Source organism: Microchirus variegatus, assembly GCF_963457635.1.
Source record: "Microchirus variegatus genome assembly, chromosome: 22".
NCBI classification, from domain to species: domain Eukaryota; kingdom Metazoa; phylum Chordata; class Actinopteri; order Pleuronectiformes; family Soleidae; genus Microchirus; species Microchirus variegatus.
Genome location: NC_139823.1, coordinates 13,398,211 through 13,426,067, shown reverse-complemented (window position 1 = coordinate 13,426,067; position 27,857 = coordinate 13,398,211). Strand labels below are relative to the sequence as shown.

The 27,857-nt window shown below is 39.3% G+C and overlaps 1 protein-coding gene across 1 annotated transcript in view; it reads right to left on the bottom strand.

Annotated features, from left to right (window-relative positions):
- The window catches only part of ramp1 (receptor activity modifying protein 1), a gene marked incomplete at both ends in the record, with an annotated part of 49,660 nt that overhangs the window by 9,680 nt on the left and 12,123 nt on the right, over positions 1 to 27,857 (bottom strand). Inside the window, one exon of the mRNA XM_083908680.1 lies at positions 10,790 to 10,928. Coding sequence (XP_083764806.1) covers positions 10,790 to 10,928 — 139 coding nt within the window. The remainder of the gene's footprint in view (positions 1 to 10,789; positions 10,929 to 27,857) is intronic.

Genomic DNA, 27,857 nt, shown 5'->3' with positions numbered 1-27,857 from the left:
AAGCTCGCTTTATTTTGGCTGAAGAAATCGACCAGATACAGACTTTTAAAACTGTCAGTTTGTCAAGAAATACATCTATGATGCATCGTATTTGTAACTTCAATAAGTAATAAATACAGAAAGTTATTTCGCAATATGTTACGGAGTAGTTACCTTTATTTTACATTATATTTGGTGACATTTAGTTACATTTATTACATCTGGCCCTTTGAGGGTGACCATTAGGCTCTAGATTGACCATTGTCACCTCCTTACTACATCCTTATTCATTCATAAACCTCACAATGACAAGTTTAAGTGGGAATATTCCAAATTCAACAACAAACCTTCACCTGCGCTGTTGCAAAAGAAGTTTTAAATACATATTTTATATCTTGTGGGCAGAGAAGTGGATGTTTTTTTGTTTCTACTGTCGAATAAGACGTTAAAATAAGGAGAATATATCAGGTACAGGTGATAAATGATGACTAATGTGCTGAAAACTCTGCTCTCTGCTCTGTTATGACTCACTGTCTGTGTCCTGCCATGACCTGTCAGCCTAACACAAATGAAAAAAAAAAAAAAAAAAAAACTTCATCAAAGCAAATATTCAGATCATTGTCCGCTGGTGTTTAATATGCACTGGATAACAAGCTTCAGTCGTGGGGCAATCCAGGCGACGCTGGACGCCGTCCAGTCATTAGAGCTGTAAAAACCACAGCACAATCCTGTTCTAATCACAGACTAATCAGCCGTTTAATCACATGGCTCCACAGAAAGGGAACTTCACTTGGCTTTCCACACTACTGAGCTCACTGGATTTGACTGGCCCGAGTTTGAGCTCACCCACAAAAGGGTTTTTTAAATTATTACAGATGGCTGACAGGCATGCATGACTGACCCACCGAAATACTCTCCAACAACCACACAAGGGGCAGAAAAAAGAAAGAATCCCGTCTTAATCTAAGAGAATGCGGAATGAGAAATAGAATGAAGAGAATGGGAGATTGATTAGGATCATTTAGAAAGATAATACTGGCTTTAGAGTGGAAAACCTGTTCTGATCAACCAGGTTCTACAAAATCAATGTTTTATCTGGAAATAAACACAGAACATGTGAAAGATATTTGAATAAAATAAAATAAATACAAATTAAGACTGGAAATATGACGCATTTATTTAAATCAGGGCCAGTTCTAATATTAGTCGCACTTGCGTACCACTAAGCACAAAAAAATTTGCTTTTTAAAAGAAAAAAAACAATTATTATATATTCTACTTTCAAATACTCGTTCATTTTTAAATATCTAAACCCTTTAATGCCACGTTTTTGTCATCATTCCGCCATCTTTTTAATTGAAAATTGTCAATATACTGCATGCCGAATAAATGTTTTTGTGTTTAATTAGAGGGAGTGGGTGGATTGTGACAGTGCCATCTAGTGGAAATGGCACGGTTTTCCTCCATAATTTATGCCAAATGTTGCCAAAAACAAGAGCAGTAAAAGTTATCACTTCAAAAGCAAAAAGCCCAATTATAAAATAATAGAAGTGTAATCAAAGATTGCAGTTTGAATGCGTTTCAGTGGCACATATTTGCGCTTAACTTTACTTTGTTTGTACACGGTGTATTTTATTAGCTTTACTGTTGGAGCCGAGCGGGGAATTACAAGATCAAATAAAACTGCACAATCTTGCTAAAATTCAGGCCATATGCACGAACAAAGCCACAATTATCAAAAGACAAAGAATGAACAAACTGCGTAAAATGCGCACAATCGGCCATGAGGCGTGGTAAGGTGGATATAGTGAGGCTGAATTCTCCTTTAGACGACGCTGCAACAATAAAACACAACACTCTCAAGACACTTTGAAACTCACAAGGTAAAAACTGTAAAAGGGCTAAAGCTTCGGGATGGACAGAGATAGAGAGTGAGTTTTATTATAGGTTGTGAACAGCCAGGTTGAGAATATCTTACCTAAAATAAATCTCAATCATAATCTCTGTCCATCCCAAAGCTTCATCCCTCTTTCGTGCGCACATTATACCTATTTTGTGGGAACGAATCAGTGTTTCGTGGCTCGGTCATAAAGTGATCCAACTTAAAATACCAACATTGATATATTTTAGTTTAGAAACCGTAGAGAAACGACATCATTGTTTTTCTGTGTAGAAAAACCCTTTAACTGCGGCTGAGATTTATTTATTAAATCCAAACATGTGGACACGAGCAGAATCTTTGTGTTGCACCTTGACTCATGGAACGAGCAGGTAAACAAACTCTGACATCACTGACCTGCAAAAAAGGAGGTTAATTTGATGCTCTGCTAATGTTCTTTTATGAGGATAAACGCATATGTTGTAATTTGTCAGCAGATTTATTCTCCTGTTAAACCGTCTGAAGGAAGAAGAATAAACATCAGTGGTTTCTTTGTTCAGTAAAGTGAACGCGATGATGGCTGAGAAGCAAAAGCCTTTATTATTCACTATATTCATCTGCAGCTCTTTCATAATTGTCTCTTTGAATTATCACGTTGCAGAAAGTGATGGAAAAAGAGTGATATTTCAGTTCATTTCCCATCAAACAGCTTTTCTTCAGCTAAACACCGGTATAGGCAGTGACTGACCCGGGTGCTGTTCTATGCATTATGGAGCAGGCTTTGTTCCTCTGCTCCCTGATCTCCACGGCTATGAAAACTTTAGCGAGAGCGTTAAACGTCTGCATCAGAAAACGGCAAAACAGACCATAAAAGAAAGAAGAAGAAAATCCCTGCTGCTTTAATAATAACAATAAGGATTTAGAAGAGCGTCTTTTAAAGCTAAACAAAAAGAAGTCCACTTCAAAGATGGGAAAAACAAGACAAATGAGATATTACACTTTCACAGCAGGTTTCTGTATCATTCACACACACACACACAGAAAGGCCTGGATCTTCTTACTGTGTGAGTTACTTTATCATTTTATAGCAAATGACTGTAAATTGACAGTAATTCGATTGAATTCTAAGGACTTTATTTGTCCCCAGGGGGCAATTCAAGCACTCAAAGTACACAATATCAGTTTATAAACTAACACTATAAAAGAGTGTGGCAATTTCACAATAAATAAAACATAAAAAAAATAGTATTGTATTGTGAATTATCCCAGTTTAATGATGTTATTTTGTTGTGAAACTGTAAAATCCTTACAGTGAGTTGACCACGATTGTAGTGAGTGCTTGTTGTGCTTGTCAGGAAGGTACAGGCTTGTTTTCTGTCATCTAAAGTCTACTTATTGCAAAAAATAATATGACGTTTCTTACTCTATGTTTATAAATCACATTTAGAGAGATTTAGGAGACTCCAAATTAGTTTTTGTTTTTTTGTTTTTTTTTAATAAACAAGTGCTCAACTGCTCAAACTGAACCTAGACGGTGACATGTTGTCATTCCTGTCTCCGGCTGGATGCCGACGTCTCCACCAGCTGCTTCCTCGTCGTCGTGTTTTACCTGTGATTACATTTCAGTCTTACTTCTGAATTAAGACCAAACTTTACTTTACAAATCAGATGCGTGCGTCCTAATCACTCGTTAGCGAACGCCACAGCAGAGACAAATTAGCGTCAATTAAACAGAATCCACACATTGGCTGTCGTCGGAGACAACGGTGAAGCTAATACAAATAAATGAGTGTCTTCCTGAGCCGAGTGTCTCGCATTTCCTAAATAAATAATTAGCGGCGTCTTTGACAAAGACTGTGACATGCAGCTATTTCTCGATTCACTCTGCAGCATCTAAACTGACAATGAATGATTTTCCTTCAGCCTCTCTCTCTCTCTCTCTCTCTCTCGTGGTGAGGAGGTGACACTGTGCCATTTGCGTTGCCGTGTCACCACCCTGACCCAGTGTGGCTGGAAGTAATTAGACCGAGCCTGATGCTACATGTGATATTGATCCAGTGAAGCTGCTCTGGTAAACATTTAAACAGAACTTAGTATGCAGCAGCGAGTGCACCGACGCTCGCTCGTGAACGCATGCTGGACATGCACGTTTCCCATAACTTAAAACTAATAACTTGTTCATGTTTTAGTCCATCTGCTGCTCATGTGCTGTGTTTTATTCAGCTACCGCTTTCCATACGATAATGAAAATCTACGGCGCGGCCTCTTGAAAACGGCCGGAGGGGCTGATGTCGTCGTGTCTGCAGCTGTGAACCTTCCATGTCAATCACCCACTTGAGTTTCACAGCCATGACACATTATAATAAGACTGAGCGGATGTGTTTGATGTTCACGTTGACCATAATAAACACAAATAAAGCAACCTGGAAATAGATTGTTGTGAAAGAATAGAAAATCTGCAATGTGAGGTCAACTATTTAAATAATGCAAAAAAAACACACGTATGGTCCTTTTTAAGGCTCTCTCTTCCATGTTTGTGAGATTTGATTTAGAATATTGTGAAATTAGCAGGATTTCAAAGTTCATCCACACAAATAAGCAGTTACTTCATGTAATCGGCATTTAACCTAACCCTTTCACACCTGCAGAGCTCAGTGCCGCTTCCCAAAACCACATTTTGAACCAGTCTGCGTGTTCAAACTGAAACAAAAATCGCTTCGGAACCTGAAAAGTTTGCTCTCAAACTCTCAGCTGGAACCAAAAATAAGGGTTCTTTATGGCAAATCACGTACATCATCGTACGTTTACTTCCGCCAGAGTAACGCAGAGTAACGTCCCCCCACTTTGGTTCCTTTGCACCAAGGTTCTAAGGCTCCAGAATGGAACCATGACCATGTAGTTGATGGCAACACAGATATATTCACATTTTCTTTAAAGGAAAATTCTAATAAAACTTAATGGAAACCCAGCTAATGTCATACTGGCACTCAAATTTCTTTACACTCCCCTTAATCAATACTTGAATATGTTCATGAACAATAACTTCACTAACACTTTTAGCTGTAGCCACACTGTGCTTTTTCTAGCTTCACCTTTATTTCCACCTTCTTTAACTTCTTCTTCTTCTGCTAATTGTGTTTACCCTTCAGGGTTGCTGTGTGCCCTCTGCTGGTATAAATCATAACTACATAGTATGCAAATCCCAGCTAATGTTAAAGGTGCCATATGTAAGAATGTGGCCAAAAACGGTTACTACATTCAAATTCAAAATACCGAGGTCTTTTAGGTTTCCTTTTCTGACGTAACTGGCAACCCGTGGTTGCTCAGCAGCTGAGACTCTACTGACTGCAATGATTGGTAGACGGCGGTAGGTGGCGCCACATGCCAAAACATGATTTCAAAACATAAACACGATTTGCAGTCTGCAAAAGATTTTTTTTTAATGCAAATATTTTCTCTGTACTGTTGTTGTTTGTGAGTTCAGTTTGTTATATGAACATTATTCCTGAGTCTCTGTGACATATTAGGAGGATTTTACGAAATAGTTGCTTTAGATTTATTGCATAATGCACCTTTAATGTTCATCCGTTACATTTTTTATCCCTAGAACAGAGCCTTTAATACACTTGTGTCCTATTATAACAAGTAAATTCAGTTTTCTTGTTGATTTATTAACTGTGATGATGTCATGGTCTCCATAGTGGCTCAGTGGTTATTGCATGTTAGAGAGGTGTGCAGGTTCATGTTCATTTCCATATCACTTTATATGTGCGTCGCCAAACTTCACGATCGCTCGAGAACGGCAGTAAAACAGGCTGATGCTGAGTGATGAGTAATAGCGTGGTCGTCTGTGCAGGGCAGCTTCATGTTGCCCTTTTGTGATTGCATCGTGGGATTCAATATGGATCCTGACAACCTATTGACAGAGGGACAAATTGGTCCACGGGATGGGACAGTGTGCAATAACGCACAACTGGCCTGTGTGTCAATACGTTGAAGGGCAAATGAACAGAAAGGAAGATGACAGTTGATATTTTTTAAGAAAAAGGAGGACTGAGATGAAGGGAAAGCATCTGCTTCCCCTTTTTTTTTTTTACTCCAATACTTATTTTATGTGTTTTTGTGATGATGTTTGACATAAATATTCATTCATTCATAGGCTAAAGGTCCAGAGTGTAACAGTATAGGGAGCTTTATCTGCTGAAATTGAATATAAGTATGTTTGTATAAGTATGTAGTGCTAGTGCACATTAACGGTGGTTAATGGCGTCAACGTTAACCCATGACGCGTTTCCATGACGACTGACAGGGAAAAGACGGCGTGACGTCATGATTACGTGACTCTGGATTGTTAAAATTAGTCTCTAAAGTAACGCTGAACTTTAAAAACAGAGGCACACATATGCAGTACACAGGTACGCTGGTTATTTGTATCGCTGCAACGTTTTTGTTACTTAAACAGACCACTCTGGTTCAACTGTAAGCGCCGCTAACAGCGCTAAAGGAGCTAAAGCAGCTAATGGAGCCAACTGGTAAACGGTGCCTGGACTCCCGTGTCGCAGCACGTAAACATGACGTCACACATGTCTTTTTCCGGTCAGTCACGTCGTGCGCTAATGTGCGCCGACGTGCCTAGCACTAGTATACATTTATAATCGCAGTAAAATGAAAATGTTTTGGTTTCCGTAGCCTTAGCATTAGCCTTTTATATGGTATAGTGAGGGGAATCTGGAGTCTCACCCTCAGTTGTCACTAATTCTTACTCTCTGGACCTTTTGAGGTCAGGTTAAGTTTTAACGGTTGGGGAATTAGCTGTTTGTAAGTCAACGTGAAGTCATGGAGACATGACCAAACACACAAATAGAAATCCCCAGTGGATTCTTTGCAAGAATGCAACTTTTTCCTCAAGAGGGGAGCAACTGTCCTTATACTGTACTTGACCTTTAATACACAGCTGGACAGTTTTTAAAAAAAACAACATTTTAATCTTTCATTTATTAATGGTTAATGGTGTTTAACGGTTTTATTAGGAGCCATTTCCTGCCTCTTTTTTGTTTGTTCGTGAGGTTATTTAAACCTTTTTAAACTCGTTGGCCTGTGACGGAACAAAGTCTGACTTTGAAAAATATATCGCTGAAGTAAAGTTCACTTTTCTCCCCTGTAGCACAGGCCACAATATTGTCTAAATCCAATTTGTTGTGGAGGAGCGTGTACAAACAACCTCAATAAGAGACGGAGCTTTAAAGCAAATCCAGCTTCTACCAAACAGGTGCAGAATATATAATAAAGCAGCTATTCCCATGTTCACTTTGCAGCATTTCATAAAGACGTCTACAAAAGGAGGAAGAGCCTTTTATTATCTAATGGACTCTGAAGAGAGAAAAGGTAGAAATCCTCCTTAAGCTGACCTTTACGTGGAGCTCTTGAGCAGAGCTGCGAGTTCATTTATGCAGCAGACAGAAATGGGATTAGAAAGACGAGGCTGTCAGAGAAGCCTCAACATTCATTTATTCACGCCACAGCGGCGATAACATCCTCTTCATTTTCTCAGCAGCTTGGTTTTTGAGGACTGTGTCACTCGTGTGAAACCACCACAGGTTTTTCAATACGACTGCGGCTTTATTTCACAAAGGAATTGGGTGTGGTGATTTATTTTTAAGGCTAACTCTGTTTTGTTTATCCACTTTATTACAGTGATCTGGGCGATATAGTCAGAAGTTGTATGAAGATGTATATGTATGATACGTTTTTTAATTTTAGGGTGGAACATTGATAGTGATTACATTGGTTAAACCTCCAGGTTTGTTTGTGCGTTGCATAAATATTGCATAGAACTTTGAATATTGAACAGCCTTTTGCTGTGTGATTGAACACAGTTATATTGCGACATGTACAGTTGTCTATCCTGCATCCATTAAATTATTAATTTATCTGTATAGAAGTGTGATATTAGGTTCAGACTTCAGTTTTGTTTACACTTAGATTATGAATTCTGCCTTTACAGTATGGAAGACTGACAATGACAAAACACTAATGTATAAATATATAAATAAATAAATAGACAAATAAATGTGTAAAAAAACAGAAATAGCCCTTTTCATGATGAAATTGAATTGTTTTTTAAAATGTATTTATGCATTTAAATATATAAATATATATATATACACTTTTTTTTTGTCATTGTTGGTCCTGCATATTAAAGGAGCATGTGACAGCCATGGCCAAGTGGAAAGGGAACCTCATAAATAAATAAGTATAAGAGTATAAGAAAAAGAAATCAGCCTTACAAGATGTCAGGAGACAAATATCACCGCTGTAAATAAGGTATATGGTGGATAGTGACGACGCACTACTTCTCTGTGAATAAATATTCAAATGAGGCTGCACGTGTACCGTGATTGTTTAAAAATTCCCTCATCATATTCACGACCTGTTAACTAAATGTTCTAGCTCATGATGTCTTGTACCTGACTTCATATAAATCCAAACTCAATTTGAATATAGCAATAGACACAGGGAGTAACTGACCATGCACTAACAAAGTGGCAAAAACAAAAACATCCAGCTGAAATGACCTCCTCCTCCACGACTCATCGGTAACTTGATGCATAGATGATTGATAACTTGTGGTTATTTTCAGTCGCATTAATACAACACATGAATCCTTTGTCTGTCCTCACATTTAAATACATCACTTAACTGTTTATCTTCGTCCTCTTGTGCTTCAGTATCTGCCACAGGAGCATGAAACACCACCACGTCTGTTTACATTTACATTTCCACGTGCATGGAAGTTTAAAAAAGCACCGCTTCCTCAAAAGGAGAGTCTGGTGTCCTTGTGATTTTTTTTTTGGTTTTTTTTTGACATCATTATTAATCCAAACAAAACATAAAAAGCATACTCTGTGAAATATGATGTTAATCTCTCGAGAGAAGTCACAAAACTATTTATATTCAGGCTTCAAAGCTGAAAATACTTGGCCGATGATCGTCACGAGCCTTTTGCGTGAGCCGTAAAAACGATGCTCTTTTACCCACATTAAGGCTGATGCTCCTTTTTTTTTTTCCACCAAACCAACTCTGACATTGTTGGCTCAGGCCACTGATAGATGACTGTCGGGGTCTACTGGGCACTGGCTCAGGGGCCAAATGACTATGGGATCCTGCTATTTTAAAGTAACTGATGGCATATACAGTATATGTGCCATTTTGGGAGGGCGGTCAGCTTTTAAAATGACAAGGAAGTGATTTATAGATTTATAGTGAACACAAAGGGAGACGGCACAACTGAAGAACGAGCAAAGTTATTTTGATTTGCCTCTCTGCAGGAGGAGTGAGGAGTGGCTTTTGGATGTCTGTAATCAGACGTCTATTGTCACCGTATCAATAATAGATTTACAAAAACAACAGCTGAGACGTCTGGAGACTGGTGTTGAAGACCTGATTGGGTTTCCTCTCTAAAGTGGCTGCAATGTGAGTCTTCAAGAGTAAAAGCAGGCAGACGGCAGGTGTTCTGTACATGAAGGCTGTTCTTAACCATCGCTCTCAACCTGCGACACTTTTCTACCCTCGCTCAAATGCATGTTAAAAGTCCGATTTTAGTCAGACTAAGACAATAATCTGGTTTTCTTAGTGTCATGTAAACACCGTAGTCCGACTAAAATCAAGATAGTCTTCGTTGACTAACCACAATATACAGGTAATGAACAGACCTATATATAATGTGATTTTCTCTGACCTGGGAGCTCTGCCAGATTGTACACACTTAGAAATAAGGGTTCCAAAAGGGTTCTTCTACAAGGGCTGAGGTTCTACCTGCAGAGCCGTTTCTTGTTATATGCGGACTATGCAGCTACCTGCATAGGGCCCCACAGCCAACGGGGGGCCCCAAACTGCAAGTTTGGACTCATATTTTATTATATTTTTGAGAATTAAAAAATTACCTGTCTTTATTTGCATGTATTGGATGCATTCCTTATGCATATATTTGCAAAGCATGTAAGTGTTTGTGGGGTAATCAGAAAAAGTTGAAAAAGGAATATCTACCTCAAGTTTGAAAAAAATATTATATACATATATATAAATATTATTATACCCAAAATAGTATCTCTCATAGGGCCCCCAAACAGCTAGAAACGGCCCTGTCTATCTGGAACCACTTGCTTCTGAAAAACCTTTTCCCAAAGAAAACGTCTTTCAAGGGTTCTTGGTAACACTAATGGTTCCAGTAAGAACCATTTTGATCCAGAGAACCCTTTAAAACCCCTTTCCTGAATAAAGGGTTTTAAAAGGGTTCTTGGTTGAACCCTCCAAAAGGGTTCCAGCTGGAACGTTTATAAAAAGGTTCTACCTGGAGGCAAAAAGGGTTCTCCTGTGAGGACAAGCCGAAGAACCTTATATGGTTCTACTTAGCACTTTTATTTATGTAAGGCGAAACTGAGGTCAACAGGTGATTCAATAACTTCTAGAGAGATACAGCGCCACCTACGGAGGCTGTGTCAGACATACACGGCCAAAAAAAGATTGTATACTCGGACTTGGCAAGTTGGCCAATTGCATGTCTTAGTCAGACTATGGCCTTAACCCTTCTGTTACCATCCTGTCATCAGAGTCCACTCTCATTACCATAACTCCCTAGACCCTATGTACTTAAAGTCTTTTTTTTTATCACCTTTGCATCTACTGAGCCACTGCAAACTCATCCGTTGATAACTGCACAGTTTTGTTTTGCCGTGAGGAGACAAGTGGCTTAAAGGTTAGCATGTAACAATATTACTACACATGCTGAATGTTGTTGATTCACAAAGAGCAAGGACATTTCAAATTTGCCATATGCAAATTCAAGAGGCAAAGCCGAGTTATGTAAATCTGTTGCCATTTGCGATTGGCTGTGCGTGTGTGCGTGTGCGTGCGTGCACATGTCCTACTTACTCCACTGTGTCCTCCCAATTACACCAGCGTCTCTGATCCAGCTCCTGCATGTCCAGCCTGAATTTGGCCAGACAGAACTCCTCGATGGCGTATTCGTAGTGAGGTCCACATCCCAGCGTCAACACACACTGAGACACTGCTGAGAGGAAGAGACAGAAAGAAAGAAAAACTGTTGACCTTATGTGTGTCATACACAGTCAGTGAGCACGTTATAGATGTTATAGGACACTCGGGTATTAAGATAAGATAACACTGAATGTGAACGTCTTTCTGGGTCAAAGCAAAGATATTATTTCCATGTCTTCATTACATAATCTACTGTGCACTGACTGAAGGAGGAACAGAAACAGACACGAGACAATCAGCTCCATTTCAAGATGTAGGAGGGGAAAAAAGATTCAGAATTTACACCAGTAACTTCTACTCCTGCAGAACTTCCTCCTGCTGTGAGAGGAGCCGATGAAAAGCTTTATCCGCACACGTCTGAACGACTGGAATCAAAGATTAGGATCAAGTGCACGTATGTCTTTACGATAAGAGATTTATAGACGCGTTCGGGGAACGCAAACACGAGGAAAAGTAATAGGAAGCTCGCATGATTTTCTTCTTGTTTTGGAGAATAAATACTTTCCCAGACAGCCACTGTCACATAATCAAAAACAAGAACGGTCAGACTCAAACATACTCGACATGATTTGTTTTATTTTAGCAGAGAAACTTTATTTTCAGACCCAGCAGGGACTAAACATTACATCTGTTCCTCAGAACTGGGGTTGTGTTAATAAGCACCACGCAGGTCACACTATTTCCGTCATTATTATTATTTCAAAAACAGATTTCATTTGTGTCCTCGCTGTGTCACGGTTGCCAAAAAGAATAGAGCGAGATTTACCGATAAGATTAATACTGATGGTGTTATTTTGCATTCGCTCATTAGAGACAAACAAGGTTGTCTGTTTCAGCCGTGATGACGATACGTGATCAAATTAATTGATTAACATAACAAGTTATAAGCGATGAACTATTTTTTTTTTTTACAATACAAAGAAATATATTCATCTTACAGTAAACCACACTCTGAATATTAACTTCCTTAAAGATTAAATAATGAATGCTTCATTCGGGCTTGGAAGCTGCAGAGGCTCTTTAACAATTAACTAAGCATTTAAGACGTAGCAATAAGTGTAATGTTTAAATGACAAGAGTTGGAATCATTCACTGAGGTATTATGTTAAATGTGTATAGAAAAATGCAAAAAAAAATAACCCAGATCCTTGGCTGCAGGTCCCTCAGGCTGCACATTCACATAATAATAATAAATCCATCCCATGTGAGACGGCTAAATGAACTGCACTAATGACGCCTCTTGATTGCATGCATGTTGAGTTTGTCCTGAAGGAGAAGAGGAATTACATAACGATGACAACACGCGACGTATTTCAGTCATTTTTATTTTATTTTAGATAAGGGAACACACATTCACAGTTAACTAGTTGCTAACTAACATATATATAAGTAGCATACTAGCCCTTTATTAGTAATTATTAAGCACATATCTTATTCTACCTCTATTACGACATGAATTAAGATTTTTCCTACATAAGGTGTTAACCCTTTAAAAGGTGCCATATGTAAGAATGTGGCCAAAAACAGTTACTACATTCAAATTCAAAATTCCGAGGTCTTTTAGGTTTCGTTTTCTGACGTAACTGGCAACCCGTGGTTGCTCGGCAGCTGACACTCTACTGACTGCAATGATTGGTAGACAGCAGTAGGTGGCGCAACTATTTCAGATACAGGCCTCTACTAAACGGTTGAGACGTCTGTTCATAATAAACCTGCTTTGCATAATTCATAAAGTACAACATTCAGAAAAAGTCACATTCATTAAGTGTTAGTAAGTTCAGCTTGATGCATTTTTCAATGAGATATAGTGACTTAAAGTGTGGTCGACCAAATGGTTGAGTAGTACCTTAAAGGGTTAATATGTGATTAATATTTACTAATAAAGGGCTTAGCATGCGACTTATATGCATGCTAGTATTGAACAATTCATTGTAAATTATGTTTTAGTCATTGAGATCATAAACAGTCTTCATGCACGGTTCAGTCGAGCGTTTATTGGAACACAGAACAGACGTCACATCAATTTATTGACATTTCAGTCACTTTATTGTGAATGTGTGCACCCTGCACTGGACGCTCCCTTGCAGCTTGTTAGGATTGTTGAGTGCCATTCTATTCATCCATCTTCTAAATTTCAGACTGATTTCAGTCGTCCCTCTAAGAAATCTTAGTTCTTAAATTACTTGACTCTGGTTTTTTTCTCTTTCTCTTCGAGGCCTTTTCCGTGTTTTTGGTCTAGAAGTCGTTGCGTTGTGAACTCCAGCGATGCTGAACGTCACACTGGGCTGATGAACTTGACTCGACTTGACCCGACTCGATCCGTGCACTGGAGGTTTCTGCTGTGAACGCTCACAGTCGACGCGTCTCATTCAATTAGATATAAATACACGGATGCGTGTAATCGCAGGTACAATAACGCATGATGCTTATTCCTGGAAGAAGATAGAGGGCTGACCTTCAACCTCGCACATGCATGCCCTCGTCTCCTCTGTGGGGGCCTCTCCCACAATGCACTGCACAGATAGCTTCAGGGGGCCTGTTTGCATGCTGTGTGTGTGTGTGTGTGGGATTATGTATGAAAGAGTTGCTGTTTTGCTTTCTAATCATGGTCATAACAACAAACTCTGATAGAAAAACAAATGATCTTTGAGTTTTTAGTGCGTGTGTGCGTTTCACAACACAGTTCCGACTCCAAACTCACTCTTTACACGTTTAACACCACATTGCCCTCTTAACAGGGCGTTTAGTAAGCGGTGGAAGCATCAAATGAAACGCTTCTCATTCACTTTACATCACAGAGCTACGGATGAAGGTGAGAATCGGACAACTTTAGTCTGAGCATCGTTCACAGGCTGCTTGGTGTTCGCCAACCGCATCACATTTATGTTTAGCTTCATAACAACACAGGTTATAATCAGAGGGTGATTTGGTGACTTGAGTGAACACCTGTTCAGCCATGACGGTGACCTCACAACCCCTCAACGGATAGATGTATATGGTGGAGGACATGAACATGAAAAGAGCCAGGAATCAATGATTAGGTGTTTTTTTTTGCCATTTATTTTTGCGATTACTTTGGTTATGAGTTTGTGCACTTTATCATGAGTGGATCATCTTTTTTTCTTTGAACTTAAATCAGAAATCACAGTGGATTATTTTGATTGTTTTGTTTTCTCAAAGTCGCTACATGAATATAAAGATATTTTAAATTCTAACATGTAGGAAATACAAGAGATTTAGTGGCAGATATTGAGTATAATTATCATTTGATAGTGACATAACAGCTGAAACTAAGAATTGTGCTTTTTTCTGATGTGGTCGTGAATGTTTCTACAAAAAACACTGTCTCTAAAGAGGGACTTCTTTCCAATGTTTCCACATCCAGGTGTTTTTATTCTTATTTTTTCATCAAATGAATGGCATTTTTGATCATTTTTGTGACATCAGACCTGGTGTAAATTTACGTCTAGAGTGATTTGGTGAGTGTGGGTCGAAAATTGGACGTGGGAAGGGCAAATAACTTTAGTTTATTGTTTTGTTCATTCTTTCAATATTCAATTGATCATCAAAAATGGGAAACTGAGAGTCAGTCTCAATTGAAAAAAACAAAAACAAAATGTAGTAAATGGAAGCCGATGAAGATATTTCATTTTCCTCACTTGCGTTTGAAGCAGAAGTTTGTTTTGTGATGTCTTCATGTGTTGTTTGGGAACTCGAACAAACCAAACTCTCCATGATTGAGCGTTAACCACGTTAAACATGTTAAAGCTAGTTAAACCTGACTCGTAGATGCCACTGAATCCCTCACAGTCGTCCTTTTAAAAGCTTTTCCGTTTACACACAGGGGGAGGGGGCATCAGTACAGTATAAAAGCAAACAGGTTAAGATGAGACACAAATGAAAGTTTTATAAACCACGTGTAAATGTGAAGTGATGATTGAGAGCATGATGCAGATATAACGAGATTCAAGTTTGGATAAAATCAAGGTCTGAATATGGATGAAGCGAGGGAAACCAATGAGACTTCACAGCATCTTTTGACTCCTTTCTGAAACTCGGTGACGATTCATGAGTTGCGCGACTTAATTTAACACTCGTCTTTTTTTGAAATAAATTCTTAGTTTTCGCCCTTCTTATGAAATTAAATGAGATTTTCTTTCAGCAGAACAGATTACTTGGGGCTCTGCAAAAAATAAAAGACAGAAAAACGATGACCACCGTCAGAGAAACGATGTGAATAATTCAGCGATGATTAATTATTATGTAAAAACCTTGAGCTCTGGGCTCAGCTGGGAAAAATCAAATTAGGACACGACACGTGGTCAGATTTTAGGTGGAAAATTCAAACCAGAATCCGCTGCGACAACAAAGACAGAGAATTAGGAGTGAAAATAGATTTGTGTTCGGTCTTCAGTCAGAATCTCGCAGTAATGCAGAAACTCAGCAGGCGGTCGACGACTATAACGTCTCTCCTCAGAGAGAAATGCAAATGCACAGAGTTCTGTTTGAGGACGCCGTGATGAAGCAGATTGTGAGGGTTTTGTGCGACAAAGTAGGACATGATAACAAAAAGTCTGGGATAATAATGAATAATCGTCAATCCTGACACTTTGACTTCAAAGCCCAGAACTTAGGCAAAACTCGTGAGAAAGACTTTATATAGAAGATAAAGTAGCTCTGATTTAAACAAACAAAATAATAACACTCCATTTTCTTCCTAGGTTTTCTGTTTGGATGTTTAATTTTAGTCAAATACAGATGTTTTTTCATGATCAGCTGAGCTCCTTTGAGCGTTTGGATTAATTATTGAATCGAATTCAAAATGTGACGCTGACTCAAGAGTTTGAAAACCTTACAGTTACAGTGTAACACATGGAGACGACTGTCGTACCGGTTTTTAATCGACTGCTCAGATAAGACGTTAAAATCACACCCGACGCGTTAATTAACCCAAACATTAAACAAAAGACAGTTTCAAACTCACAAATATTGAATATCTGTGCTGTGCTTTGTGCTTTTCTGGCCTCAGATTCAGTCAGAGTCGGTGTTGACTCGTCTCATTCACACCACTCTGCAGCCTCTGACTTTGAAAGTGACAGCCGTGCAGCCGTGCAGAGGCTGCAGGCAGCTGTTTACTGTCAGAGGTTAAGACTCATTAAGCGATCAGATATCTGATATTTGCTAAATGAAAACCTGCATCCTGCTCTCTGCCACTGTTCCGTCTCACTGACATCATTCTCTCACCGCTGATTCACAGAGAAGGAAATCTTCGCCGTGTTTGGCTTTTGATCTTTTGAGTATTTTTGACCTGACGCAAACCAAACACCCAATCTAACATCAAAACACCCACTTCTTTGATTTTTCTTTTTTACCATGAATCATCTTAATTCCTGGAGCGGTTGTTTGAAATAGAGAGATGAGCCTCTTCTCGTCTCTCTCTCTCTGTCTCTTGCTACACAGTTTAAATCCTTTAATGAATATTTTAGAAAGCCTCTCCAGCACCTTGGACAGCTCTACCATCATTCATTGTATTTTCTATGGAGTTAAATTTGTGTCAATATTTTTTAAACAACACTTTTTAAGAAGCAGATAAAATATGGATTTAATCATTTTGAAAATATTGTATTAGGAAGCTGAGTTTTGGAGCGTCAGCTCAATGGACCGGGAGTAGTCACGGGCTTGGAGCCGCTGTCCGTCTGGAACAGCAGGCAAGATTTTTGAATGATTAAATCCATATTTTATTTGTGTATCTTAAAAAGTGTCGTTTGAAAATATTGCCACAAATCGAATTCCCTATAATTTTCAGCTTTTACAGTACACAAAGAAAATTAGGGAATGTCATAACTTTATGATACAGTCGTGTGTGGTCAACCACAGTACTGTGTGTTTATGCTGTAGACCATAAACTGAAATAGCAGCTTTCTCTTGGAATTCTCAGGAATTGCTCTCTAACTTGGATTTTTAACTCGGTTTTTGAGTAGATTTTGAATTTCAGTTAAAGAGAGACATCGAACAGACTGTTCTATACTGCCCTCGTCTCCCTCGCTCCTTTGCATTCAGATGCATCAGCTCCTCTTCATTTATTATTCCAGCACAGAAAATGGCACAAATCACCAGGGCAGGCTGTTTGGCAATTTCCTTTCTCTTTTTTTTCCCCCCGCCGTGATGATTACAGACTGCCACCGCCTGATAACTGACCCCTGATCTGAAGAGTTATTGCTCCCTCACCTTTGTGGAATGAATGTTAACATGGGATGAGACTCGCACAGAATTTAAATCGATAGCTGCAGCTCTGGCTCTCTCTCAGAAAAGCTGATGTCAGGAGAACTTGTTGGACTATAATCCTGTGACAACGAGCAAAACACTGAAATGTCACACTCCTTTTTTTATTTTTGCATTTCACGAGGATCAGCGATGTGGAAATTAATAATGCCAGCTCCAAAAAGAGGCTGCTGCTTCACTCACCAATGATTATAGCCACCAATTTTACAAACAGGCGATTACCTACAGTGAGACAAAAGATACCTCATCTGTCAGAAATCGCTGTTCATCACGTGAATAGATTGAGTCAGACTGAAATGAGTCATCGTCGCTCTCTGCTGAGCGAGTGCTGTATGTGTGATGAATCAGACGAGAGGGACGACAGTCGCGTTGCCCCCGAATTACAGCTTTACCTCCAGCGCTGTCGCTCACAATCACGCACAAACACTAATGAATGATTTCATCCTCCACCTCTGTGTTTGTGCAGATCAGAGCCAACAATGTGCCTTATAGCAGCGATCTCTAATAATCTGATGACCTGTGGGCCAGTGAGTATCGAGTGTGGCAAGTTCTTTGGGGGAAAAGCAACCGTTTAGGAGTGGTGGTTTTCACAGAATTTCAAAATAAAAGCATCCCTGTTGATATGGGACATGGTGGACATGTAATTAAGGAATTGAAAGAAAGAAAAATTAAATAAAACGGCATCAATTCTTCGATTAAAGAAAAAGTCAAAGTGTGAAATTAGAATTCTGAGATTAAAGAAAAAAAAATCAGAATTCTGAGATTAAAGAAAGATCTGAATTCTTAAATTTAAGTCAGAATTCTGAGATTAAGAAAAAGTCAGTGTGAAATTAAAGTCAGAATTTTGAAATTGAAGAAAGTCAGAATGCTGATATTAAAGAAAAAAGTCAGAATTCTGAGATTAAGGAAAAAGTCAAAGTGTGAAATTGAAGTCAGAATTCTGAGACTGAAGAAAAAAGTCAGATATCTGAGATTAAACTTGTTTGTCATAATTCCTTCTGGGTTTTTTTCTGGTGATTTCTTTTAGACCTTAGACCTTACAGCCTTCCATTAATCACAAAAAGAGACACAGAGTGGTAAAAGTATTTGTGTCAAACAAACATTGTGACCTGAAATGACCTTGAAGCTTAACCTTCCCTCTGTGGACACATGCTGTTGTTGTTGTTACTAAAGCTCAGATCGTGCCTCAGTATAATGTGTGACTTAAAAGGCAACAACGTAAAGCCGTGGAGTTTGAATAAAGTCTGTCGCTCAGTGTGCTCAACATGAGAGGAGATACAAAGAGATTCACTCAGAGCAAGGCCACGAGAAGTGGTCGCTTCAGTTTAGTTCTATTTCTTTAAGAACATACAGTAATCAGTTATAAAAAAGTACATTTGATATTTATACATATATGACGTTATACGATACATAAATATTTTCCCTATATGTTTGTTCCCTAAACTTAAAAGACTCTGAGGTTTTAAAACCAAGGAAAACACCATCGATTCCTCATTAACTGTATGTGCCACGAGCACGTTAAACACACAGCATCATGTTGATATTCATGTCAATAGACTGTTTAAATAATTCATGTCATTGTGGTTTGAAAACGTGACTGGGGTGGAAATCCAGATCAATTTAAACATAAATAATAAATTGGGGGGAGATGACTATTATTGTGACAGACATGGAATTACAAAGACTTCATCAATTTAATGTTATATGACTAAAGTGGAACTGTCTTAGCTTTTTTTTTTTTTTTTTTAAATGCCTGAATATTTCTTCAGATAAAATGATAAACAAATGTCTTTGAATGTAATATAATTTGTGATTAAATCTAAGGATCATTCTACGAGAACAGATTTTCCTAAAATGTTGACCAGAAGTGAACTTTTTCATGGAGAGCTCAGTGGAGCACATGATGGACTCGTCTCTGGTGTAACGTAGATAACATCGCTGCTCTCTAAGAAGAAACACGGTACATTAAGCTCGGCACAAAACTCATAACAAGGCATTAAGACGCGTATAATGACGTCCATGCACACGTCACTTTAACACACAGAGGGAAAGTGAGAAGAAACTCACACTTTACACAGGAAGGCATATGTTTTGTTTCTTCTTACATGAAACAGCAGGGTATGTGAATCCCCTGCATCCAGATCCAGGACAAACTTATAATGTTGTGTGAGTTCAGAAGTCTGAAAATGTAGTCACGTACAGAGTATATCAACTTCCCCTGCAGCTGTTGTGACAGTATAGGTGGCGGCACTGACTTATTTATTGCTTCAGCAGTTTGTCCATAGCTCGGGGTAAAGGTTGTTTTTTCAGCCTGTTGGACATCTAGAGGAAGAAGGTGGTGGAGGTGGAACACCTCGTTCTCCCTCAGTCGATGTCTCTCTTATTCCAGAAAATGAATTTATTGGACCACCTGCTGCAGGTGTTTCTTGTCTTGTTATGGTTCATCTGAAGCTGTAGCTTCAGGCTCCAAAGCAGAAACATGGCATCCACTCCATGTTTACCTTTTTCTGTGCAGCTGATTAAAATATACTGTGGGGCAGAAATCTGGGGCAGAAATCGCACTTTTCAAAAAAAGAAATAGCATACAAAATAACCCTTTGACTACGGACCCCCGAAGTGACATGAGAAAAAAAAAAAAAAAGATGAAAAAAAAAAAATTGAAATTGAAATCTCGATATCTCTAGTTTCAAGGTCAAGATCTTGAGTTTACAAAAAAATTTGAAAAAAAAAAATTCCATTATTTTTTTCGAACATTTTTTTACACACTCAAAATTTTTTGGGAAACTCGATATCTCGACTTTGAAACTTGAAAAAAAAAAATTGTCTTTTTTTTTTTCTCATGTCACTTCGGGGGCTCCATATTTAACACCTTAGCCTCAAATTTTTTTTTTTTTTTTTTTAACCATAAAAGTGTCAGAAATTATCTGAGTAAGTGCTTTTGCCCATTTTTCAATATCTGGCAGTTAATTACAATTTGCTGCATGCTAAAATAGTGTATAAACAATTTAAAATGAAGAAAAACAAAAAGTTAGATTTAAATTTGAAAATTGAACAGTATTAACATATTTAAAATATTTTTACATCTTTTTTAAATATTTATGTTTTTGTCCAAAAACATAAATTTTTCGTCAAAAATGGAAACTAGATACGAGCGTGTTTCCCCTTTCTGGTGACAACGGCACTGATTGGCCGGCTTCCTGCAACAGCACGAATTAAATTACCATAATAACCACATGTTGCCTTTGACGTGCAACTTCTCAGATTTCAGAAACCGTTTTTCAGCGCCTTTTCCGATAACACGAACCGTCGCATAATTACAGCAATGCAGAGTGTCATAGACGATACGCTCTGCTTTTAAGGGTTAAAGGTTTCAGAAGCATTGCCCCCCCATGGTGTCTATGTTTTATTTTATCAATCATCTTAATGTTTGATTGTTGCAACAGATTTGCAAGAAAGGTCAAAACATGTGTCCCACAACTCCTTCTTGATAGAATAATGACTCATCTCTGACAGACGGTTCGCTCCCTTTGTGGACTGCAAACACACACACACACACACACACTGTGCATTGTGACAATTACTGAATAGGTGTTGTGTGCAGGCGACATCCATCTCTGACAACTTGAGCCCCATCCATCAGCAGCTAATCATTAGAGCAGCCAGTGCTTTCAGTGAAGCTCCAGGTCTGCCCTGACTGCCTCTCTGTGGTAATAATAGCATACAATTAATGGAGATAAAAAAAAAAAAAAGCCACACAACAACAATAGCACGAGCTGCAACCTCACTGTTATCTCCAAAGACCAGAGGGAGCCAGATAAGCAGCGTTAACATTACGCTGTGAAACATATCTCTTTTTCCCGCCGATGTCTCCATGACAAAGACGTTCTCTTCAGTTGCCTCGGTTAAATGTGATTATATTACACAACCTGTGTTTACAGCCAATCAATTAGCCTCGAGGAATATATCGTATAGTTAAATAGTTCTGTTAAGTCCGAGGAAACAATCGGCTGAAAAAGCTGAAATCGACCACTGATTTATAGGCAATTTACTAGTTTGAGAAAACTTTTATTTGACCACAATAATACTTTTAAATTAGTTAGATCACATACACACAGGCAAATTAAACAATGGATCTAGTTGTCTATACATAAAGGAACTGGAAAAGCACTCGGAGAGCGCAGACCTCCACCAAGGCTGCTCAGTGCCTACAGAATACACCCTGCCGGCACGCCTGGGTCAGACAGTGAGTGTTGTAACCAGTGATAGCATCTACGGATCAAACCCAAAAATCACTTGTTCCTTGTCCCATTGCGGACATTTCCTTAAAATTTCATCCAAATCCGTTTGTGACTTTTCGAGTTATGTTGCTAACAGACCGACAGACAAACAAACTCCGGCGAAAACAACCTCCTTGGTGGCGGTAACGAACTGTATATAAGAAATTAAGTATTTTATCTGGGTCAAAAATGGCCATGATACGTCATGCAAGATTAAGGAATAAACTGAAATACTGGCTTCACTGATAACAACAGTCAATTTTCAGCGTGCAAATTGTGTTTCGAGAAGTATACGTGTAGCTCCTCATAGATTTGTCTATTGTTTTGTGCAGAATCGATTCCTCAAACTCCTTCAGTAACCTCAAGTCTCTGTGCTCTCCAATATTTTTCCATACCGACCTAAAAAATAATGGGGAAAGAACAAAGAGGGGAAATCTCAAAATGCCACCCTTGCGTTTTCGCGTCGACAAAGAATACACTACTTTAGGAAAGCGACAATGTCATAGTCCCATCTCCCTCCTCGTCATTGTCATCATCGTACTCTTGTGTTTGGAGATGGTTTTACCAACTGCTGTCAATAAAATCAGCCTGAAAAGACGCTCGATATCACTAGAACGACGACGTCAGACAGCAGATTATTTTCACCTGCCGTCTTTCCCCGACTGTGTCCGGTCAAAATGGCAGCTGTGTGACGTGGTCACTGTTGGACGGAGCAAACCAAAGCTGGTAAAAGTCCTCGTGATGATAGTGAATGCTGAAGATGTCTCTAAACTGTAAATTAGGACACACACACACACATGGGGGACAAGCGCTGGACGATCAGTCAGCATAGGCAGCGTGTGAAAGGCACACAGGGACTGATTTATAAACTCTGGACAAGGTCTCAGAGGGAGGGAGGGAGGGGAGAGTCGTGAGTGTATATTGATGTTTGGAACCTCGAGAGGAACGGCATCGCTGAATTTGACCAGTGTGAGAAAGCGGCGAGAGCGGACGCAAATGAAAAGATTAGAACTTTAAATGTGTCCGTGTGAGTTACAGATTCCACGTGTGTGTGTGTGTGTGTGTGTGTGTGTGTGTGTGTGTGTGTGTGTGTGTGTGTGTGTGTGTGTGTGTGTGTGGGTGTAGTTCAGCAACAACACCTGCGTCATATACAGTCTAAAGCATTGGTTCTCAAAGTGCGGCCCGAGGGCCAATGGCGGCCCGCAGAAACATTTCTGGTGGCCCCGCAATGAATTACAGTTGATACTTTTAATCCAGGAGCTACTAAGCTTGTTAAATGTTTATTGGACATTACTGGATACAGACCAATAAGTGTAAACAAAAATACTGGGTATTTACCTGGTTTCTATATGGTGAATTTTAGTGTATTATTGGGTTATAAGCTGGTAATAAGCATGTAGCTACAGCCCCCAAATACTAGCTATTTACCCAGTAAATATATGGTAACAGAAATTTGTAACTTGGTATTAACCTGTAATTAGAAGGTAAGAACAATGGCCAAAATACTGGGTAATTACCCAGTTAATTTTAAAAAAGCGTTATAAAGCGTTATTATATTAACGCTTAAATTACATTATATTAACGCTTATATTACTTAACGCTAAACTGTAGAACTGCAATCTGGTCATTAAAATTATTACAAATGGGATATCTTCCTGGTTTTTTTTTTCTGGTTTTTTCCTTTGGTGGCCCTCAGGTATCAAAACTTTGAGAACCCCTGGTCTAAAGGATGTGTGTGTGTGTCCACTTTGGTCCCTGAGAGAACAGACGGACAAAGGCAGAGAATGTGTAACAGCCAGCAGAGGAGACACGAGGCAGCTGAGTCAATTAGCACACACACACACACACACACACACACACAAACACACACACACAATCTCAGGGAATGCACAGCACACTTGCGTCCATGAATGCTGTGAGTGAGTATCAAGGGAGGTTTGATTAGAGGTGAGCACAGAGGCTGGTGAAGCCACTGAGGCGAGGCAAATGGCTGCAGACCTGTCAGGGTAATTTAGACAGAGGGACTGTGAGAGGGATGGGGAAGAGAGGAGAGGGGAGAGTATAGCTTCCTTCTTGGTCAACTGTCAACAGAGACTTGAATTACATGCTGCACTTCCTCCCCTGTAATGTCAAGGTGACGCCGCAGACTTTAATGACCCTATTTTTTGGTGGCATTAGTCTGCTCAGAATCTGGATTCAAGTCCATTTTTCATGAATCGGGTTAGGGTTGTTATAGGGTGACAGTCGGGGGGGGATTTAGGTCACAGGTATAGAGTCGCAGTTAACCAGCCATGAAAAAGCTGCTGTCTGACTTTCTTTCACTGTGCCGGTGGAGGACGAGGAGTCTGTTTGAGCTTTGACAGTCATTAGAAGCACATTATGTCCCGATGAAAGTGAGTAGAAGGACTGTAACGGAGCGAGCGCTCTGCAGTGTGTGTGTGTGTGTGTGTGTGTGTGTGTGTGTGTGTGTGTGTTGCTTCTCCCAGCCCTATAATAATGTGACGATTTGGATTTTCATTCATTTTGAAAGACGCTTGTGTCCAAAGTGGCTCTAAGAGGCCAAATCGTCGCGTTTTCACCGGATGCCCATGCAAACAAATGTACCGTCTGATTCCTATTCGACATTTCTCAGAAAGTGAGAATGTGCTTACTTAGCCAGTTGTTCTGCTTCTTAACCTGAATGCAGCAGATGATAAGCAGGTTTATTATTATTATTATTATTATTATTATTATAGGGAGGAGAGATGAGAGCCGGAGGATTCAGCTGAACCTCAGAAAGTTGCCAAATACGACCAGAAAAACCTGCAATCTCCTGTTCATAAACACTGCCTCACTCCCTAAATAAGCTAAAAAAAAAGTGACTTTCTATCCACAATCTCTTCATCCGTCAAAAATCCACATTTCCTCTCCACACCATATACCTGTCAAACAGTTCAACTTGGCCGCATCCCAATTTATGGGCTGCATCCTTCAGAGGACACAGTCGACCTGGCATGTGAAGGCAGATGTACCGACGCTCGGGCTCCTCGGGGGGGATTACCCTATACCCCATTACCACGGTCGCCTAGCAACAGAGCCACAGCTGGACAAGGTACAGATCACAAAACCGCAAAGTGACAGAACCCCCGTAAAATAGTTGGAACAAAAATCAGTTTGAAGGAGCTTTGCGTTAGCTCATGCAGGACATGATAGACTGACAACCAGCCGATCGCAATCTGTTAGTCGCGCTGCAAACACAGTTTCGTTTAAACAACAATACCTCACTCAATTTTTTGCCTCACCACACCACTGCCTCTTGCAAAGCTTTACCTCCACCTTTCTAGATTAGAGTCCTACAGGGCTCCAAAAGTTTAAAATGTTGGCTAGCGGCTAATCCAGGGAGCGACAGAGCCATCAATACCGAGTCTAAATGCTGTGTTTCCATAAACATCCCATTCTTTGGTATCACTGGCTTGAGGCGAATGCCCGCTGTCTCATACGAAGCTCGATGTCAGGCGCAAACTGAGCAGGGAAAAAAAGCTGCTGGACGTCATCCTTTGTAGCCTGTTATGCCGCGTTCAATTACGTCATTTTGTGTCTATAACTGGTCAAGTTAACCGTCAGAGGACACCTGGAGGACACACCACAAGCAGGATCACTCCCACATCAACATTTTCCCGTAAAAGAAATTGCAATTTAGTAAGAAAATCTACCCGGACGCTCAAGGTCAGTGAGCGTATCCCTGTCGACGCCGTCCTCTGGGACAATACAACATGATCTGGGCTTTAGTTTTGGGGGATTAGAGAGCTTTACTTTTGCTGATGGAAAACTGCCACGTTCGCTCAGTTCACGGGCTGATTAAAGATGTTTTTGGGTGGGAGTGAGTCCGAAGGGCCTGATGCTCGTCTCGGCCCATGTCACAGCACAGCCTGCAGCTGCTATAACTGAACCACTCATCCACTCCAGTGGTGCAGTGGAGGACTTATTAAGTGGCCAAAGTACGAGTGGATCCACAGAGCTGCTGCTGCTGTGTGTATGTGTGTGTATATCACTTCATTATTTTTATCTTCTTCTGACTAATGTGTTTGAATTAATTCCTCACATCATTTTAACTCATTGTTTGAAAAGATTCCACGCGGCAACAAATCTAATATTAGTCCTAACGTTCCCCAACAAGGCCATTTTTATTGCTAATTATGTTTAATTGTGTTTTTAAAGAGCAGATTAAATAGCAAACCTCTGTACTGATCCCCGTGTAACCTCCCTGCTGTGCACCTGAGGAGTCTACACAGGCCGTAAAAATACAATTACACGTTACGTCAACTCCAGAGAAGCAGCTCAGATGAATCCAGTGCTCTTGTGTTCTGCCTTAAAACCAAAACGGACGCCATAAATCCTCCTCTGCCCATTGTTGCTGTGTCAAAGTATCTGGTTGAAAAGCTGAGACCCCGAGGACATGAAGGGGGTTCTGTAAGAGTCACATTCCTACAAAGAAGCCTCAGCTTCAGCCTCTTTGAATTAAGTTTACTCACAACCAACAGAACGATTACATCACAGTGGCACTAAGAATAGTTTTTCAGATTGGTTTGGTTTTAATGTGAGCAAAGATCCTCAGACTCCAATCTTTTAATTCCACAGTGGAAACACAAAAGCTGCTTGTTGCTCCGTCTTTGTCTCGTTATCCATCAGAGCAATGATACTGAGCAAGCTCTGCTGCTCTGCTGCTCTGCTGCTCTGCTGCTCTGCCAGTGGGTCTTTATAGCCAGCAAAGCCACTGCCACAAACGAGCTCAAGTCTGTCTGACTGTCTGTCCGTCTTGACTCTTCATGGACAATGGCTTAATATGGCATTGATTCAGTAGCCACAGGAATTAGCCACGTTTAAAAAAATTAAAAAAAATGAAAGAAAAAAACAAATTGGCAAGAATTCCAAATGTTTCTTTAATCTCAGCATTCTGACTTTTTCCCCAGAATCCTGACTTTTTTTTCTCAGAATTCAGACTTTTTCTTTAATCTCAGAATTCAGAGTATTTCCTCAGAATTCAGACTTTTTAATCTCAGAATTCAGACTTTTTGATTAATCTTAGCATTCTAACTTTTTTCTCAGAATTCAGACCTTTTAATCTCAGAATTCAGACTTTTTGATTAATCTTAGCATTCTAACTTTTTTCTCAGAATTCAGACCTTTTAATCTCAGAATTCTAATATTTCTTCAATCTCAAAATTCAGACTTTAATCTCAGAATTCAGACTTTTTTCTAAGAATTCAGACTTAAATCACAGAATTACGACTTTTTTCTCAGAATTCTGAGATCAAAGTCAGAATTCTGACTTTATTCTCCGATTTCTGACTTTTTTCTCAGAATACATTCTGGGTTTTTTTGTTACAAAAATTTTTTACATTTAGCCCTAATATTCTTCTGTACAAAACCAGCGTGATACTGTTTGTCAGAAAATGAAGCAGAGAAATAGGAGAGAGAGCAAAGCAGACGGTGGTGGTATTAAATGATTAGAAAGTCTAATTTAATTGAACACCACAGTGTGAATAGAGCTTGAAAGAAGATAGCATGACACGTTATTAATTACCATGATGCTGTTGTGTGCTGTCATGGTAATAAATGCATAAAGCATAATTACAGAAATAAAGACCTGTCATGTATAACCTCACACTGTGTGTGTGTTTGAAAGCGATGTCACATGACGCTGCTTTTCCTATTTGTGGCCTTTCTTAGTCTCTGTCTCTCTCTCTGTCTCGACCCACACTCAAGAGGTCCTCCAATCAATCGTCCTCTGCAAAGGTCAAGGCTTAAAATTTTAATCAGATGATCAGGTTTCCGTCTGTAATCTGTTCATACAGGACTGACACGCTTCAGATTACATGCTCGCAAAATGGTCGTTTAAATTTTTAGGAGTTTCAGTTTGACTGACGAGACTCACTGAACAGATTAATATGACTGATCCCACACGGTGTCTCTGCCTTTTAACAGGAAACTTGACTCCATGTGTGATATAATGTGTTTTCCATGTCTGTACACTGCAGTCAAACCTGAACAATAGACTATAATAGGGGTGGGGAAAAAAATTGATTCACATATGAACCGCGATTCTAATCATCCACGATTCTGAATTGATTCATAGACTTCAAAAATCTTTTTTTTTAAGTTTCTATTTTGAAAAAAACTCCCGTTTGTGTTATTTGTGTACAGTTTATTTTTGTAACTTCTTTGAGAAAAAGGCAGCTAGCCTAAGCTTTTATTTATGCAAGTATTTTTTTTGTGCAGTAAGTAAGTTTTTTTTTGTTTTGAATGAATAAATGTTAACTTTTTCTTATACAAACTGTATTGTTTTGATGCCATAACTTGCCAGAACACACTATGCATTGTATCAATTTTAGAATCGAGAATCG